The sequence below is a fragment of the Aspergillus nidulans genome, chromosome VIII (assembly GCF_000011425.1).
Source record: "Aspergillus nidulans FGSC A4 chromosome VIII".
NCBI classification, from domain to species: domain Eukaryota; kingdom Fungi; phylum Ascomycota; class Eurotiomycetes; order Eurotiales; family Aspergillaceae; genus Aspergillus; species Aspergillus nidulans.
Genome location: NC_066264.1, coordinates 4,434,944 through 4,453,299, shown reverse-complemented (window position 1 = coordinate 4,453,299; position 18,356 = coordinate 4,434,944). Strand labels below are relative to the sequence as shown.

Genomic DNA, 18,356 nt, shown 5'->3' with positions numbered 1-18,356 from the left:
AGCCTCGCCCCAGTATGATGCCACGATTAAATAAAACCCGCGCTTGAAAACGCAAGCGGAGCAGGGTAATCTGTGTCTTTAGAGGCCACCCAGACCAAAGGGTAGGCGCATGACTGTAGGGCAACCATGGAAACAACCGATGCGCCAACGATATCAAAGAATCGCTAGTAATCGCAGCTGATTCAGAAAGCTGGAACGTCTATTTGTGGGAAGTCCTGCATCAAGGCAATATTTTCGGAAAGAATGGAGATCTCGCTAGCTAATGACGGATTCCTGTAAAGCCCCCCCTGGTCATTGTGTACGCTGCAAGTTGACAGTTTGGTGGCCCAGCCAGAGCCACGACCAGACTGGAGCTACGTCCAGACCGAGACGCTGACTTCCTTTACGACCCTATTGGTGAGAACAAGGTCGTGCTTGGCTATTGGCGTCAAGACTTCCCGGGTTAATTGTGATGGTGGTGTGGAGCAACAACATGGAGATATACTGCGCATCCGAAAGTCGCCCAAGATGAGAAATAACAGAAGACCTATAGAGTGTTAGAATTGCACTTTCTAGGCGATGGAAGGGGTGGTTGCTTCGGCTAAGTGACGTTTGTGTGGACGTGATGTGATTGTACATGAAGAAATGGCCGCTGTGCCGGATTCTGTAGTTGTGGTACAAGGACGGAAACCAAGCACGAGGACGAGGACGGCAATACAGATAGAAGATCAAAATCCGGATGAGCTTCTGATATTCGAAGCTCGTGGAAGGATGGGACGGATCAAAGCGAGATCTTGGAAGCTGTAGGCTAGAGAGTGTGTGCGAGTATAGTACGGCAGGCGAGCGGAGCCACTAGCCTGGAGTAGCCTCCAAGTAATTGCACTAGCGGGCTACCCCTCCCCACCCCCGTACGGAGTACTCTCTTTAAGTTCTTATTTCTTGCCTCGCTCTCACGTAAAAGACCAGCGCTCTACTGCTGTTATACGGTCTCCTGATCTGTACATATCTTCGCTATCAACTGCTCGTCATTTCTCTTCTACTCTCTGTCTTATCTGCCAATTGCGACTGGTTCCATTTGTAATCTGTCGCTGGAAACTGTTATCACTGTGGAGGTTGGGTTTTCCACTATCTCTTGGTGGGTACATCCAGTTTCCACTGCTCTCTGCCAGTCTGCCTTCTCATCATCAAGTTCGCAACATCATCTCCCCCGCATCCTTTCCTATAGCTTCTGATAGCCTCCAAAAGCGACCGTCGCGTTCATCTGTGCTATACCGATGTGCATCTTTGGCATAGACTGTTTGATATTGGAGCCTCTTCTATGAGTGAGTGAACACGCCTCTCCACTGCCTACACGTGCTCAACCGTACGATGCCCAACTCAATCGCGCGATCCCACCACCACTAACACACGATGTTTCATTAAAGGCATTTTCTAGAACATTACAAGGCGCTATCGCGAGACTCGAATTATGTGGCCTTGACTTTACATTCAATTTCGTACCTGCCAGAACTCGATAACCTCAGCCTTAACATCTGTGCCCAGCTACCCAACGCAAACACGCTTGCCAGTCATGGCAACCGTTGTGGTGCAGCAACCGCTACGCCACACCACTCCTCCGCCTGGAACTGTCGCCCCGGCTTTGACCCTCAATAGAACCTCTTCTCCTGTGCCAAATAAACATATCCCCGTGTGTCCTACCGGGCCGTCGCCCGTTTCTTCACGAACTAGCTCGCCTGCTCCAAAGGATGATGTCGTCCTCCCGACGTCTTCGCCTCTTCACCCCCCCGATGCTTTCCCCAAGATCTCAGAGTCGCCCCTTTTATACTCGATAGAAATTGAAATACTGGTGGCTGCTGTCGATCACTGTTCTTCGCAGCCGCTGCCAGATCCAAATCTGATGTTCCCTTGGCTGCATGGACTGCATCCTGAGAACCACCTACAGGTCGGGTTCTTCACCAACCGACGGCGTTCTCTTCGCCGAACACCGAAGTGTTGGAGAGGCCTTACAATTGTCAAAGTAGGCGGCGATTTATCGACATCGAGGCTGAAAGGCGCCATTACTCCTGACGCGATTCTCGCTCCGTCAGGATTGGAATTCCTCGCCACTGACCCACGGGAAGGGTTCTCAGTGCGCAATTTCCAGATCCAGACAGCAAAGGTGGCTCCGCTGTCCGATATTGTTGTTTACGGCGAGGATGGCGTGACCGCGAAGCAGCTTCTCGAAGTCGCAAGCAGGATCGCAACTGCACAGCATCACTGGAGACTCAAGCATGACCATGAGCAGACCTTGCCGTCATATAATACATTTGTTGTCTCCTGTGAGTTTCCAAATACCGTATCAAATGTGTCACGAATCGTGAACTAAACGAATACCAGGCCCATTTTCAGATATCGAACGCAGAGCTCCTAATTTGGTAGCGGTTAACTCTAGCGGCCAACTCACTAATCAGGTTGTGGATCTTTGTGAGTCTACTGAATGCTGTGCGAGAATTCGGTCTAACAAGCGTCTAGTCCAGTTAGAACGATTGGAGATGTGTACCATGTCGCGGGCGACTGAGTTTGCACACAACGTTTGGCAAGGTCCTACGCCGGATTATCTCCTACAAGCCGGTGCCTCCGGTACTCCCTCTGCTGACGCATTTGACCTGATGATTGACGCAAACGATCTTGCTGGGATCCCTGGCCCTCGCTACTTAGCGAACCTCGCTAAGCGTCTCGCGAAAGAGCCTCAACGAATGGAGTTCCCCTCCTCCGGCTCCCTTCTGACTCCATCCGGAGAGAGTAGAGATCTTGACGACTTGATTAATACACTTCGGTGGATCTACTACCTCGCGAACCCTGAGGTTGTAGAAACGGATGCTGAGGGTGACGTCTCCATGGACATCCCTCCCAGGAAGACACGGAGGATCCTAATCCATTGCCCAGATGGGTATACCGAAAGCTCCTTACTAGTTATCGCCTACACTATGTTTGCCGAAGGCATTTCTGCGAGCGAAGCTTGGCTTAGGCTTCACAGGGAAAAGAAGCGGAATTTCTTCGCCTACCCTTCCGACGTCGCATATCTAAAGAATGTTCAAGAGCGAATACTTCAAGAAAGCCCCGCGAATCCTCCAACATACCGCGTGTCAGATCCGCAATGGTTCAAATACTGCGACGGTTCTTTGCCAAGTCGAATCTTGCCATATATGTACCTCGGAAATCTGTCACATGCCAATAACCCGGAAATGCTCTGGGAGCTTGGTATCAGGCGTGTTCTCAGCATCGGTGAAGCTGTAACGTGGAGTGACTCGGACATCGCAAGAATGGGTGCTGAAAATCTGATGCATATTACCAAAGTGCAGGACAATGGCATTGATCCTTTGACACAGGAGTTTGACCGCTGTCTTGAGTTCATCCGTAAGTTGGCTTATCCCGTTAAATTGTGTCCTCTATTCACATAAGGTTCAGGTAAAGGAAAGTCGGACGGAGCGGCCACCCTCGTTCACTGCCGGGTGGGTGTCTCACGCTCAGCAACAATATGTATCGCGGAGGTCATGGCGTCCCTCAATTTATCTTTTCCACGGGCATAGTAGGTTGAGCTCTAACGTTTCTGGTACGTTGCTAACCTAGATCCAGTTGTTACGTCCGTGCAAGAAGACTCAATGTTATTATTCAACCACACCTACGATTTGTGTAAGCAGCAGTACTACATTGGAAAGCATTCATCAGACCTAACAACTTCGACAGATACGAGTTGCTAAAGTGGGAAGAACTTCAACAAAAGAAAAACAAACAGCCAGTGAAGAGAGAACTTGAATGGGCAACTGTAGCTCGCGAGATCGCCCTCATGAACAAGCCTTATTCGAGATAAGTAGAACATCGGAGTTGGCAACGGCCATCTACTCTTGGGACTACTACACGAGACAACACTGATATACCATCAGAAGCGATTAAATAACGACACTCCATCGATGCATCGATAATAAGAACGATCAGACGAACTAACGAGCCATTTTTTCTTCTTCTTTCTATTTTATTCCCCGTTCTTTCCTGATACGATCTGACCGGACTGGACTTGATTTTGATTTTGGCGCTAGACGGATTTGATTTGACTTGATTTATATGGATATGCCTGCGTCCTTTCAGTGACATGACACTACTACTTCTCATTTCTTTCTTCTTATGAAATTCAATCTATTTCGTGAACATGACATGCCGCTTTATTTGAGGGGCTCATTTGTCTTGTTCCCTCAAATTTCACGCTCAAAAGGAATCTCCTTGGCTGTAGTTTTGGAGAGCACCGTTCTCGGTTTCCTGGAAGTAGATACCTGCTTGACCTACGTTCCTACGCTTTTATCTGCTTGATGTTTTCGTACCCTGCCAATAATCGTTATCTTAGCAGTGAACCGCCTATACCTTACTCTACGACAGCTGGATTAACCGCAGCTGCTGTATGGTCAACTGACAACAAGAGGATTATACAGCGCGCTGCTAAGTGAAAGGTACGATGAGAAGCTCGGGGCGCGTGAATAGGACAGTAGGATGGAGGACTGGACCAGACATCGCATTGCAGTTTAGATATTCCCGGCCTGTCCTCCCCAGCAACCTACTCTGTATACGAGTCAGGGTAAGTGGAGAACGGAGAGTGGGTGGGGAAAGTGCGGGAATGGCGTGCCATCTACGGGTAACCCTAACTCCATCCATCTCAGAGCCGCCATTCTAGAGACAACTCACATCCCCGTTCAACCCTACTGATAACTGATTCTGGGCTCAGGTAGCATCTTTCAAACTAAGGACCTGTGATGATAATGGGCAAAGGAGAACCAGAAAATGATAGTACCAGGAAGAGATTGCTGCAGTGCCCGGAAGAACTTTCCATTGCTGGTCAATCATCCACACGCAGCCAAGCAACAGGGAATTTTCACCGCGTGGGGGAATCGTCAGATGAGAGTCAAGCTTCTGAATTATAAGATCTATAAAGCTGAAAGTTTTACAGTGCATCAAAAAGCTGCTACATTATCAGAAGCCGACCATCTCGACGGTCAGGGGCAGCTTCCACAGCAATACTGGTACTATTGAAGCCTTCGAAACGATCTAGATATGTTGTTCTTTAAACTACGTTGGTCAGAATATAGTAAAGATCACTTTGGAAATAGGAATCCACATCTCGATTCCTAGCAGCAAGCGTAATGTCAGAAGCCCTGCCCGGCTCTAGCTTCGCGCGGTTGCCAGGGCCAAGTCCAGCAACTCACCATCTATCAGCACCTACGTATTGGGAAATCTGCACAGAATACTGCCAATATGAAAAGAGTGCGTCGCCTCCCGATATCTCTGCCCGTATATTCATCTAATCCCAGTTGCAGGTTCGAAGTTCGAACAGCTTTTACGACTCGGCAGGCTTCCTCTTTTATGGATGTAGTACATTTGGTAGAGCAATATCTGGGTTCTCTTAGATTGCTTACCCTGCTTCAAAACCTCACTCGAGGTTTAAGAAGGCTTACAGTCCAGTCGTGAGGACGCCCATCACAGATTATTCCTCCTGTGCCTGCTCGCCTTCACCCCCTACCTTGGCAACAAAAGTAAGTACCTACGCTCTGAGCCCTGTTCGCAATCTGGTGAGAGTTTAATGGAAGCGGTCTAACAGACAGCCGGCACCGAAGGTTTGCCAACGCAAAAGCCTTCTACGCATCGAACCCGGAAAGTTATGTAACAAAATGCCGAGGGTCAGGGCAAAGGGTACAGGGTTTCTCCAGCTTTGTATGTCGCAGGCCACGAGTGCCTGTCCTTCTACCACGCTTACATATACGGACAGTCAGCCACAGCGTTAACTCCGCGCAGTCAAAGCTCGGATGCTACGGCTAGCTGATGCATCCATCGATGATAATGCCAACATATTCATCAGCACAATAGTCGGTTTATTTTATTTGTCTGCAGGTTCTGTTGCTGTTAGTTGTCTTGGACACAACGGAGGGAGGAATATGGAGGCACAAAGTTTGGGTCTCTTGGAATGAACTCCTTGTTTAGAGGCCCAAATGATCGAGACTTGTAAGATCGAAGTAGACCTGCATCTTTTGCTGCAGCAGTGCTGTTTATCTGTCTCACTATGGAAATTCTGTATTTCCTTCAAACGTCGAGAAGGAGAAAGAAGGCAGCTTAAAGCAGGTCACCTGGAGAAGAGGCCCAGACACTCATTAACACTTTTTCAATTCTTTTCATTAGTGTTTCTTCAAATTCCATTCAACGAGTTATCCAAGATTATTGATAGAGGTTGTCGTCTCTCAGATCAAATTGAGCTATCTTACGCCTCAGGCAGAAAATAATTACCGTTAGGTACTAGAATCACATGACTCTCACATAAAAGCAGATATTGTTCGTGGATGTGATTTGGTTTTTTTGAGATCTTCAACTCTTTCGAATATTACGGGGGAAAAAAGCTGCCCTGAATGCTCTTGTGGTGGCCAGTCTATCGTACGCTCACGCTTAATGCCCTTGGGAAATGTTGCGTACGACAATCGCCTAGTAATCGGTGAGGTATAATTCGATCGAAGAGCTACACCAACCACAGCATACAAAATGGCAGACTCCACTTCATTCGATGAAAGGCCTGCTGCTACTATGTCCGCCATGCTGAGCAAGGACAAATCAAAACGTCTGTCAAAACAGAACATCAACCCCCTCCAGAAATGCATAGGAGATTTCATAAACACGCATCTCTCGCAATCTCTATTAGCGCAACATGCCGTACCACTCGAGGAGCTGGTCTCCTCGCTCCCCAAACGATACACCATATACGAGCCCATGCTCCTGCTTCCGCTGAACGCCTTTACCCACCCTCCGGCCTGGGCCAAGCTTTATGAAGGTTTAGATGACAACCAGCGCCAGACTCTGTACGCCTCCATCGCGAGCGCCTTCTCGCGATATGGGGTAACACACGTTGCCATGAACGCACCAATCGTGCTTACAGACACTCAAGGACATGAGAACAGGATGCGCAGCCCTATCGGGCTCATCACGCTGCATGGAGATTTCGGACCAGCCACGTCGCGGGATGGCGAGGATATCCAGCCCTCGGAAGATGATTACAAGCGCGCATTCTGGGTCCGTACTGTCCAGAATCACGGGATCGTACAGATCTGGGCTCCGCTGCATACCATGTTCTCTCGGGGAAATGTCACTGAGAAGGCCCGGATACTGGGGCATGGGTCTACGTTTGAGGGGTTAGATGAGGTATCGCTTCATGGGAAGACAGCTGGCGATGTCGCCGTCATCGATATGTACGCCGGGATCGGGTACTTTGTTTTCTCGTATCTGAAACGCGGGGTCCAGAGGGTTTGGGGGTGGGAGATCAATGGGTGGTCTGTGGAGGGATTGCGTAGGGGATGTGTGGAGAATGGATGGGGTTGTAAAGTTATCAGGGTGGGAAATGATGGCCAGCTGAGTGTGCCTGTTGACGAGCTGGTCGGGGGCCTTTGTGATACTGATCGGGTGGTGATTTTTCACGGAGATAATGGGTTTGCAGCGGGGATTATGCGTCAGGTTAGAGATGCTATGGAGGGTCGGCAAGGGTGGACCAACATCAGACATGTCAATTTGGGGCTTTTGCCATCTTCCAGCGACGCTTGGGATGGTGCCTGCAGGATCATTGACGGGGACAAAGGTGGCTGGCTCCACGTGCACGAGAATGTCGATGTGCAACAGATCGAGGTGAAGAGAGGCGAGATTACCGCCACCGTGCAAGGTCTCTGGACTGAGTCTGCGTCCCAGATTGCGAATACGGAGCCCCGTGCTGAATGTCGGCACGTCGAAAAAGTCAAGACTTATGCTCCAGGGGTAATGCATTGTGTTTTTGACCTACACCTCTCCCATCAAGAGATTTGCGGCAATGCGCCATGATGGTACGGAGATATACGCAATCCACATCGCATATTGGCAGCATTTCTGATCTGAGCTGTCATTGGGATGGTATCTATCATCTTATATGTGTGTAAATAACGCCCGCAACAACTCAGACATTTAAGCGCCCCTGGGAATACATAAAATATACATGATCACACACGCCCCTTGCGGAACTTCGCCGGAATATTAGCCGCGACAATGGCCATCCGTTCAAGCTGGTCCAATTTCTCCATGGCCTCGTCTTCCTCGTCATGTCTCTTGAAGTGCTCAATATCTTCAGGGTGCGTGAGTTCCTCCTCCGTCGCATCCTCGCCGTGGTACTTCTCGAAATGATGAATCTCGTACTCGTACTCAATATCGCCGTGATGACCAGGCCCGAACCCAAAGTCTGGTAATATCACGCCTTCGGAGACAAGGTGCAGCCAGTTGTCGCGGCTGATGAACCCGGTGTTGGCTGGGTCAAACAGCGTAAATACCTCCCTTAGAGCTTCTTGTTTTCGCTCCTCCGTTAAGCCCGCATTTGACTCGTCATCCATGCCGTATGTCTTTCGCACTTCTTCGGGCGTCCAGGCTCCGGACGAATCGTAATCGTGGAGAGTGAAGAAAGATGCGGCGTCAAAGGTATCGATGTGATGCTCCTCTACATTGATTTCAGGTGTAAGTAAATCAGACTGTTTTCCTGCAAGGTACCTGAAGTACTAGGTCCCACCTTGCATGTGCCGAGTCGCCCAATCTGCAGAGGGGTCTGTAGGGGTGGAATGCGACCCGTGGGCATTCACCAAGCTGCCACTCAGGGCGAGTAGAGCCGTAGTAAGCGTAATCAGCATTGTCAATTGCAGAAAGTTAAGATGTTGGCTAACCAGAGCCAAGCTATTTCAAGAAAATATAGCTGAAAATAAGAGCATAATATAGAACAAGCAGCTCCCCCGGGGTTGACCTTCGAAAGAGGAGCCTCCGGGGGACCAGCTGTCCGCCGGCTTGGGGATACAGGCTGTTTGCAGTGTTTGCTTTCCGGCATCTCCAACTTTTTCCCCGATAGCACAACCATAACTATCATCATACCACCCAGCCAGGCCACTTGCTTCAACTTTCACCGTACGACGCCGTTTGTGAAATCTTCGGGATGCCCAATTGATCTACAAGTTCAATTACAACAGCCTTCCCGCCCGACAGGGCCGAAATGCCCTGACAATGCAGCGTATATTGTTTCGCAGCCCACGCGCAGCGCCGGGTTCCCATTGCATATTGTGTCGGAACGATGTTGCCCAAGGTTTAACGTTTCGAACAACATCCACGGCGAGTAAACGAAGTATACGTATCGAAGACCCGGTTATAGTGCGGTATACTAGTATCCTCGCTCCAGATGCGCGGGCGAAGAGCAGATGCCACCGGGAGCGGGAAGAGCAGGTTGCGGATGTGAGAGAGGAGGCTGACGATATGGCTGACGAAGGCCCTCGCTTTTCCGATGCTTTATATTCACGGAAAACGCCGAATTCACCGTGTGAACCGCTCCAGACAAGGTCATTTCACACTCTATCGAGACCATCATACCGAACTGTTCGATTCCCTAGGACCCAGAACCCGTGCAGATTTTCGCATTGGTGGAGTACGCAAAGAGACCGGGATCTGGAAGCTCCAGTTGTCAAAGAATTCGAGCTGGAGAATGCAGAGTCATTGGAAGACGATGAGTTTGACATGGCCATTGATGTAGAGGAACTACCTGAATGGCTTAGAACTGACGAGGTCCGCGCAAAGGCCATCAGAAAACTAGCATTAAAACAGCTCGCAATCAGGCTTATCATACGCCCGGCTGTTGCTCATGCATATTTTGGCATCTTGAAAAACTACGACCATAACGATTCCTTCCCCCAACTCGACTTGGCGAGTCTTTTGTTCGAGCTGAACGCCATCCGGCGCAGGATCAGACAAATCAAGGCAAACCCCAAAGTCAACATCGATGATTTGATGAAGGGTTTCAATTCGCCTCGGTGGGAAGATCTAGTTCGTACGTCAACGAGATTCGACAAAAAAATCCGTCAGGATACGGATCAATTCCTTAGCAATGAAATGCCCCTCGAGGAACTCCTTTTGAGGCTATCAGATGCTCTTCTTCACTGCCATGATCCGGACCGGACTTATGCTTTTACATACATGATCATTGCATTCACCAAGACCCGACAAAACGATCTTGCCCAGTTGGTTATCAAGACGATACTTCCCTACAAGTTCGAAATGAGCGCCTCCCTCATCCTCGCGATTCTCAACTTTTTCCGCAAAACCAAAGACCTTAAGGGCTTTGATCTCTTTTTGAAGATGTTAGAAGGGAAGGGGTACCCTATCAATATGGGTACACTCGGCCTCTACAAAAAAAGGGTAGTCAATGGACTCGAAATCTCAGTTCCCCCTGTCCACAGCGCAAACATCGTTGTATACGCTGCTCTCATAAAGGCTTGTCTGAGGTTCGACCAGCCAGATAGAGCAGATGCATACCTCCTCGTCGCAAGATCAGCCGGTTACATGGACGATTTCGCCATACTTATGGCCTATCTGGAGTTCTGCACAGTCCGGAAGAACTGGGAAAGAGGCCGACAAGTACTGCAGAGAGTTTTGGCCTTTATCACCTCAACAACCGAGCACCCACCCGCAAGGGTGGAAAGACTGATTGTATTGATGATTCAACTCTGCGATACTTGTCAGATGCTCGATCTCTCTGAAGCCCTTATTAAAGCTGCTGTTCACAGCGGGTTCAGCTCCGACCTCCCAAGTCGACAAGCAGACATTGTCAGCGAAGCCGACCCCGATTCACACAGGTGGTGGGTGGCCGCACAAGATGCACCGCCATCACAGCTTGACGCACCGCTCGTGGAAAAATGCTACGCATTTGCCAACATTGCCAAGGAGCAACTCGACATTTTCGCCCCGAAAGGAGAGGACTTTGCCCATCGACTACAAAGGGTAATGGGAACCTATTCTAACCAGCTTATGTCCACGATTCTCGACGAGGAACTGGCTCAAAAGGCAGTTCGTAAAACGCTCCAATCTCACCAGGAGCCTGATAACCTCCACCAAACCAAGGCGGTTGAGCTCGACGACAAGGAAGGAAACGCATATTCTGCTTCGCCTTCTCGTTCTCTCGAAGACACGGTTGCTGCGCAACAAAAAGAAATGCGAATCCTGAGGTCAGAGGTTGCGTTTTTGAAACAATTGGTCCTGCGTACGGCCGCATCCAACACTTCTGCACCATCCACTCGAAATAAACCAAGCGAGGTGGCTGATGAACTTGCGCCTGTAAGGCCAAGGTTGAGTGAGACCGAAACCCTTCCACCAGGCGCAAAAGCTAGCACGATGGACTCCTAGTGAGATTCTTCCGGTTGAGCCAGGGCACTGTACCAGGCTCGAAATTCGACGTGATCAGGATCCTCCAATTATATGCCCTCTGGGCATCTGTATTGACTATACTCAACTTTTGTTTCCGTTTTATGTGATTAGACCTACTGTGTTATAGATACCTGCAGCTGTATATTAAGGCCAATGAATTGGAAACAAACTCAACAATAGCTACATCCTTTCGCACTAGATGCTGCCTGATCTGGCTACCTTTCTTGACGGCCGATGTCACGTCTAGAACTATCACTGGATATTTGTTCTCGAAAGGGAGCCTTGTGGAGCCAAAGAGGTTAGCCCATTTTGACAGGCCTTTTTATTGCATAAATAAACTGGAAAGCAGCAAATAATATTGCAGCCTGAGTATATTTGACATGATATGGTGGTAAGCATAGTCTATATGTTCATGAAAATAAGAGCATATCTGATAGGTTATTTAACGCCTTTTTCCAGAATCCGCACGCATTTTCTCCTTGCGCGAGAGTCTCTCGGCAGCTCGCAGCAGAGAAGAGCGAATATCGCCCTTTGGGAATGTCGAAATATCGTAATAGGTAGGCGCAATATCCTAGAGATTTCATTAGAAACATAAGAAGTGGAGGGAGTGTTGGAACTTACAATAAGCCATTCCGGTTTAACAGCTGTTACGGTTCTGATATAGTTCTTCGTCGTGAGGACGAATTCATTGTATAGAACCCACTCAGCATCGTGGGCAAGTACAGTCGAGGGATGCAGAAGCACGTTCTGGTGATCTTTGATGGTCATGTACATGCTCTTACCCTGGTTTTCCTTCTTGGCGACCTGCATGAAAAACCCGGCGCATAGAGCACGGCGAATATTCTCGTAATATTTCTTATCTTCGAAAGACGTCGAGATCATCTCCAGTTCCTCACGTTCCATGATTCTGAGGAGTTGCATACGTACATTGTCGGCGGACTGCAGAGATCGCAAGGAAAGGAAATGGTCGTGGCACCACTGCTTGGGGTTCTCCTGCGCCTCAGGGCTCTTGAACGCGTGATAGGCGTTAAGCAATGTCAGATGATCGCCATCGGGATGGGCAAACAGATTCTTCATTTCATCAGCGCGCTTCCGCTGGGATGCCGGTCTGACGAAAATTTGGGGCACTGAGAGCAATGCTGTGATGGACAAGATCTCATTTGAGCAATAGAACTCCGGTGAGCTGATAAGCATGACCGCAAGTGCAGGGTCTAGCGGGAACTCTGAGGCAAGGCGGCCCAGCGGGGTGAGGTTACCGTCATCATCAAGGCACGCAAGGTAGTTCAGTTCCTCGAGAGCCCTCATAAGTGTCTCTGGCGCTGGAGGATCCATCAAGTCGAAATGCACCAAGTCATCGATTCCCAACTTCTTAAGCTCAAGCACGGTGGATGACAAGTTTGAGCGTAGAATTTCGGGATACGTTTGATCGATAAGTTCTTTCTTGAAAGCACTTTCGGTGTAAAGACGAAAACATTTTCCGGGGCGAGTACGTCCAGCACGACCAGCTCTTTGTTGCGCCGAGGCTTTCGAGATCGGAGAAACTAGAAGGGATTCGACACGAATACGGGGATTGTAAATTTTCTGCTTTGAGAAGCCCGGATCCACAACATAGACAATACCGTCAATGGTAAGCGAAGTCTCCGCAATGTTGGTAGACACGATGACCTTCCTTCCCGGGCGACCTCCTGGGCGGCGTGGAGGAGGGGCGGGTTCGAAAATCCTCTGTTGCATATGCGGAGGGAGACTACCATAGAGGGTGTAGACCTTTAATGGGCCAGCATCGGCCTCTCTAATCATTTCATCACCCTCGAGAGAGATCTTGCGTGCTGCATCCTCAATCTCCTCCTCTCCAGTCAAGAATAGAAGAATATCACCCTCGTCTTCCGTGGCGTGGATCTGCAGAACAGTGCGAATGGCGGCCTCCACGTAGTCTTGTTCAGGTTCGGGGGTATAGAAAATCTCGACAGGGTGGGTACGACCGGGGACAGCAAGCAAAGGTGCGTCATTGAAGTATCGTTGGAATTTCTGTGCATCCAGAGTGGCGGACATGATGATGATCTTCAGATCAGGTCGGCGCTGCACGACTTCCTTGAGAAGACCCATGAGAACATCGGTTGACATTGTTCTTTCGTGGGCCTCATCGAGAATAATAGTGCTGTAGCGGCTGAGTTCATGGTCGTTCATGGCCTCCCGCAAGAGCATACCGTCCGTCATGTACTTCAAAAGTGTCTTGGGACTAGTCATATCCTCAAAACGGATACTGTAACCGACCTCCTCCCCAAGAGTGACATCCAACTCTGCAGCTACACGCTGGGCGACGGACATCGCAGCCACACGGCGAGGTTGGGTACAGGCGATCATCTTGCGTTGGGTCTGAGGCAGATCGTCAAGCAGGACGAATTGGGGAATCTGAGTGGTCTTTCCGGAACCAGTCTCACCGACGAAGACCAGGATCTGAGACTGCTGGTAGAGCTGCAGGAACTCATCTCTGAGAAACAATCACACGTTAGCGATTTGCGAAATCATTGAAGGGAAGGCAACCTACCTTTGAGCATGAACGGGGAGATCACGGCGAGTTTTCAAGATCGAGAAGTACTTGCTCGAGTATGGCCGATTTGTGAACGGATTGAACTCGTTGTCTTCAACCTTTTGCGCCTGCGCAGCAGTTGTTTTATGTCGCTGCAACTTCGCAAAGGCTGAATTCTTGTTATCAGCCTGTGAGCTTGAGTTGCCGTTAGAGGACGTATCAGCGTACATATGAGCCAGATAGGGATTATCCCGGGGGTCAGTCCCAGACTTATCCATCTTCTGGCGTTTAGCGCGAGAACCGTCTTCTGAGTCTGAGCGTCGGTCAACCATGACGAGGAAAGAGCAAGTTGTAGAGACGCGAAAACACCGGAGTAAAAGCGACCAAAAAATTCACTTGCGGTTTGCCTTCGCGGGCGGAAACAAAGTCGGTACCCAGATAGGAAGGTGGGTCACTAGCCATACACCGCCCGACTTACTGCTCGAAGCCTCACCGCCTCAGCAGTTCTGCCAACCCCGCTGAAAAGAACAAGGAGCTTGCCAATATTTACATATTTACAGGACTCGACGATTTCGCTCGAAGTGACTATCTGCTTGTTTGTTCAATAGGCGTGGGAGACCCGCCATTTGTGACGCTCCCAAAATTTTTGACTTTCTCTCACATTCCGGTGGTGATATCACTGAATTTGAGACTATAACTCCAGAGTGAACTTCCTAGTTACAGCCGGTTTGATATAGGCAGGAATCTCTTCCAGAGTCAATATACACGACAGTCTTGGTCGCTTTTGATCACATTTTGTCTTCTTCCGTTTTATATCAGGTGTCAGTATGGAATCTGAAAGCGTGGCTCCGAGTTTTTGCATCGGACAGCATGAAAGCAAGCGCACCATTCCAATTACCTCAGAAGTGGTGCAACTGGCGCATGAAAGTAATGTGAGTACAACCTCTTTGTGTTGACTCTAGTCTGACTACTGACTTCTCTTTAGTATGACATGCTCACTACTCCAATTACAACCCCACACTTCCAGTCGCGTGTGCTCAGTCTTCTTTCTTCACACTTATCGAATATACAGGCTGTGTCTCATAGTGATTCTGGGACTCTGATGACCACTGAGAACATACGACCTCTCGTTATGCCGCAGCTAGGACCGGCAGATACTCATTTGACCCCGAATGAGGCAATGTCGCAGTTGGTGGGAGTAACGAGTTCATGGATCGACCTGTGTTCTCCCGACCCACTAATCGCAGACCTGTCACGCCAAGTTTTTATGCTCGAAGTAGCCTATGCCGCCTTCTGTGGCATTGGCTATCTTTTGATTCCAGGACCAAAGTTGCATCATAAAGGAATGCATTCGGATGGAGTGATGTACTATGCACGGGCGATTCAAGATGCACTTAGTCTCGGCCCATACATCCAGTTTCATATCTGGTTAGACATGGTCGACAATCAGGATCTCGAATTAGACGAGATGGGTGACCTTGCACCTCTTGCTCGGGAGGAATTTTTTGACACCGAAATAGAGCAGCCAAAGATAGACCTTTTTGGTACTTGGGATGCCTGGGATGCTATTAGAAGAACTTGTAAATACCACTCCAGGCTTTTCGTAGGTAAGAAAATAATATCTGACCTTTCTTCGATTCTGATAATCGTGGCTAAGATACCTGCTAGCTCTCTCTTTACCGAAGCACCTTCCACCGATGGCTGTTCAGTCAAGATGGCATTCTGAGCCAGTCCACTTGTTTACCATCGACTCGAACACGTTCATCAAAAATCAGAAAGGATATCCAGTCCTAAGTAAAGCTCACCAGGCACTGATTTCCAGGTTCATGCGTCTCCGCACCGCTCCATGGATCTTGCTTTGCGATGTTGGACCTATACCAGGTGTAGAGACGGACAATGCGTCCAGTCTCCCTGGCTCTGAATACCCTAGTCTTGCACAGGCTGCGGCTTCAATCAAAAAGCATCATGACCCTACTCCGCATCTGTCATACATGAGAAATCTTCAATCACGTCAGCCTCCCCGAACTGCCATTGAGAGATTCGGCACTGGCTACCAAGACTACCTGCAAGCGCCACTGCAGCCCTTAACTGTCAATCTGGAAAGTATCACATACGAAGTCTTTGAGAAGGACCCTATCAAATACGAATGGTATGAGCGCGCGATCGCGAAGGCTTTAAGCGATTGGGTAGAACAAAAAAAGCCCACGTCAAACCCGGATGGCCGTGTGGTCGTTGCAGTAGTTGGTGCCGGAAGAGGTCCTTTGGTGACTAGGGCTCTCAAAGCAAGCGCTCAGTCGGGTGTTGAGATTGACTTGTGGGTTGTGGAGAAGAACCCAAATGCATTTGTCCTTCTCCAGCGTCACAACGAGAATCTATGGGGCGGAAAGGCCAGCCTTGTGCACTCCGATATGCGTGCTTGGAAAGGACCGCGCGTACGGAAAAGCACCACCTTGTCGACAGAACCCGTCGGACAGTCTCTGGGTATTGAAGGCCAATTTCTCTACACTCCTGACCCTAACCAAAAAACTGCAGATTCCCCTAGCCTGGACGCTATTGAGTTTGAGGACTCCAAAATCGATATTGTTGTTTCTGAGCTTCTAGGTTCTTTCGGGGACAATGAACTCTCGCCCGAATGTCTAGACGGCGTCAACCATCTGCTGAATCCAGTACACGGCATCTCAATCCCAGCATCTTACACGGCACATCTCACGCCTATCTCAGCGCCAAAACTCCATGCGGATGTCACGAACCAGTCAATCACAAACCCTGCAGCACCTGAAACGCCTTATGTGGTCATGTTACATGCTATAGACTACCTTTCTACTAACCAATCCGACGCCAGCGCAGGTAACCCCGCTAGGTCTTCAGTTGCGACAGTTCCATATGAACCAACTACACCATTTGTCCAAACAGCCTGGTCTTTCTCCCATCCTAATCGAGATATACCTCCTCAGCCGGCTTCAACGTCGATGATATCCAATGCACACAATGTGCGCCGGACTCGTTTAACGTTCCCGGTCCCAAATCGTGGAGTTTGCCACGGCCTTGCAGGCTACTTCGAAACAGTCCTGTACCGCGATGTGGAACTGTCCACCAACCCGGTCACTATGGACAGCAAGAGCGCGAACATGATCAGTTGGTTCCCGATCTACTTTCCGCTCAAGGTAAGGCGCCCTGGATGAGGCTGAAAAGGTGTCGATATCTAACTAGTGCCTAGACACCTCTAAATGTCCCCGACAATGGCGAAATTGTCGCGACAATGTACCGACAGACCGATGACCGAAAAGTGTGGTACGAGTGGATGGTGGAAGTTTTCGCTTTGGAGGGTGGCTCAGAACCAGCATCAGCATCAGCGCCAGCGTCAGAACGCATCGCCCCTGTGATGAGCGGGGCCAGGACTATTTCCGCTAGCGCGGATAGCGCTCACAACAAGGACATCACAGCGGATAGCTACAGTAGGTTGGCACAGAAGAAAGCACGCGGCCCAAGACGAGTGAGGGTGGGGATGAGTGATCTACACTCAAGCATTAAGGATGGGTGTCTTATGTAGCGGAGAAAGTCTGCTTTAACTCGTTCCGGAACCCGGAGCGGTAGCTAAATGGCTGCTGTGAGTGAGGCTGCAAGGATTCGGATTTGCGGGGGGGGAGGCTGGTGGTGACAACAATTCCTTGGCGAAGCAAAAGGCTAGCCGCCAAGCGAGTTTGTGATATCAAGAATGATAACGCAGCCTTGGCAATTTGTGGTCGTCAGTAGTCATAACATAGAACCTGCTTGTTTCAGGCCTCAGGGCTCAAGAGCGAAAAAAAAAAATCATGCAGCTGGGTTGGACTATGGTAGCCCATGCACATGCGGGTATAACGCACATTCCTGCCTAAGTGGGGGGAGAAGGACCGGTGTTCTAGCAGTTTCTGGTGTCTGGGAATCTGGAGTAAAGACTATACGAGTCTTCTATCAGCGGGATGCTATTGTGCAACAAGGAGGTCAGGTGACGTGACAGAGCGGACTTCCAGCCGGCTGCCGTTCCGTATGCAATCTAGCAGTCTTGCAATCTCATCTAGTGTCCTCCATGGCGGTCGGCATCCTCCGTGCAATCCTCCGTGCAAAAAGTCCTTGTCACCGCTGAATCTGTCCCCTGCCGACGATTGATCGCTCGAGCCTTGAATAAGGGGTCGCCGAGTGTAGAACTGGGCCCTCCTTGCAGATCATTAGAGCCGAAACTGCGAGAACGGGGCGTGATAGTGCGACTTGACCCTCAGACTATGAAGCATCAAGAGTCTTGGAATCTTGGGTCTCTTGCAAAGTGACTTCAACCGGCAGCACTGGAAAAGCAACGTGATACGGGACCCTGCTGTGGTTGGTTTAGCTGCAGGCTGAGGGGCCCTCGCTATCGGTGCCAGGACTGTGGCGACTGCCCGGAATGGGTTTCGCCAGCATAATGGGATAGCATAACCTGTGAATGATAAATATCAGGCACAGTTTCAGGTATCGGTTGGAATTTACTGGACAGGGTAACCCAGACCGATGCACTACGCTGCGCGTGATTCGATTCGATCTGTAAAAATCGTTATCTGATGGAAACCTGGAGCTAACGACCGAA

The 18,356-nt window shown here is 49.6% G+C and overlaps 6 protein-coding genes across 6 annotated transcripts, besides 1 other annotated feature; 4 read left to right on the top strand and 2 right to left on the bottom strand.

The window, feature by feature from the left end:
• Positions 1-18,356: part of a sequence feature (contig 1.4 576..155056(-1)) that runs on past both edges of the window.
• pps1 (tyrosine/serine/threonine protein phosphatase PPS1) lies at positions 1,550-3,829 on the top strand (the record flags this gene model as incomplete). The annotated part of the gene is made up of 5 exons (XM_652641.1): positions 1,550-2,297; positions 2,356-3,375; positions 3,427-3,547; positions 3,595-3,651; positions 3,706-3,829. 5 exons carry the CDS (start codon positions 1,550-1,552, stop codon positions 3,827-3,829), a joined length of 2,070 nt encoding a protein of 689 aa, XP_657733.1.
• Positions 6,532-7,851, top strand: ANIA_00130 (tRNA(Phe) (4-demethylwyosine(37)-C(7)) aminocarboxypropyltransferase; the record flags this gene model as incomplete). The annotated part of the gene is made up of 1 exon (XM_652642.1): positions 6,532-7,851. One exon carries the CDS (start codon positions 6,532-6,534, stop codon positions 7,849-7,851), a length of 1,320 nt encoding a protein of 439 aa, XP_657734.1.
• Positions 8,007-8,681, bottom strand: ANIA_00131 (nucleobindin SSP120; the record flags this gene model as incomplete). The annotated part of the gene is made up of 2 exons (XM_652643.1): positions 8,007-8,494; positions 8,564-8,681. 2 exons carry the CDS (start codon positions 8,679-8,681, stop codon positions 8,007-8,009), a joined length of 606 nt encoding a protein of 201 aa, XP_657735.1.
• Positions 9,292-11,380, top strand: ANIA_00132 (uncharacterized protein; the record flags this gene model as incomplete). The annotated part of the gene is made up of 2 exons (XM_652644.1): positions 9,292-11,142; positions 11,360-11,380. The coding sequence occupies 2 exons, from the start codon at positions 9,292-9,294 to the stop codon at positions 11,378-11,380; spliced, it is 1,872 nt and encodes a 623-aa protein (XP_657736.1).
• Positions 11,675-14,121, bottom strand: ANIA_00133 (DEAH-box ATP-dependent RNA helicase PRP43; the record flags this gene model as incomplete). The annotated part of the gene is made up of 3 exons (XM_652645.2): positions 13,778-14,121; positions 11,854-13,720; positions 11,675-11,803 (listed from the first exon to the last, which is right to left on the bottom strand). Exons 1-3 carry the CDS (start codon positions 14,089-14,091, stop codon positions 11,675-11,677), a joined length of 2,310 nt encoding a protein of 769 aa, XP_657737.1. The 5' UTR covers positions 14,092-14,121.
• On the top strand, positions 14,327-17,531 carry ANIA_00134 (protein arginine N-methyltransferase). The gene is made up of 4 exons (XM_652646.2): positions 14,327-14,691; positions 14,745-15,366; positions 15,428-16,923; positions 16,977-17,531. Exons 1-4 carry the CDS (start codon positions 14,587-14,589, stop codon positions 17,307-17,309), a joined length of 2,556 nt encoding a protein of 851 aa, XP_657738.1. The 5' UTR covers positions 14,327-14,586; the 3' UTR covers positions 17,310-17,531.

Coding starts and splice junctions, on each gene's coding strand:
- ANIA_00134 (XM_652646.2), top strand. CDS start 14,587: ATGGAATCTGAAAGCGTGGCTCCGAGTTTTTGCATCGGACAGCATGAA. Junction 14,692..14,744: donor AACTGGCGCATGAAAGTAAT/GTGAGTACAACC, acceptor ACTTCTCTTTAG/TATGACATGCTCACTACTCC. Junction 15,367..15,427: donor CCACTCCAGGCTTTTCGTAG/GTAAGAAAATAA, acceptor GATACCTGCTAG/CTCTCTCTTTACCGAAGCAC.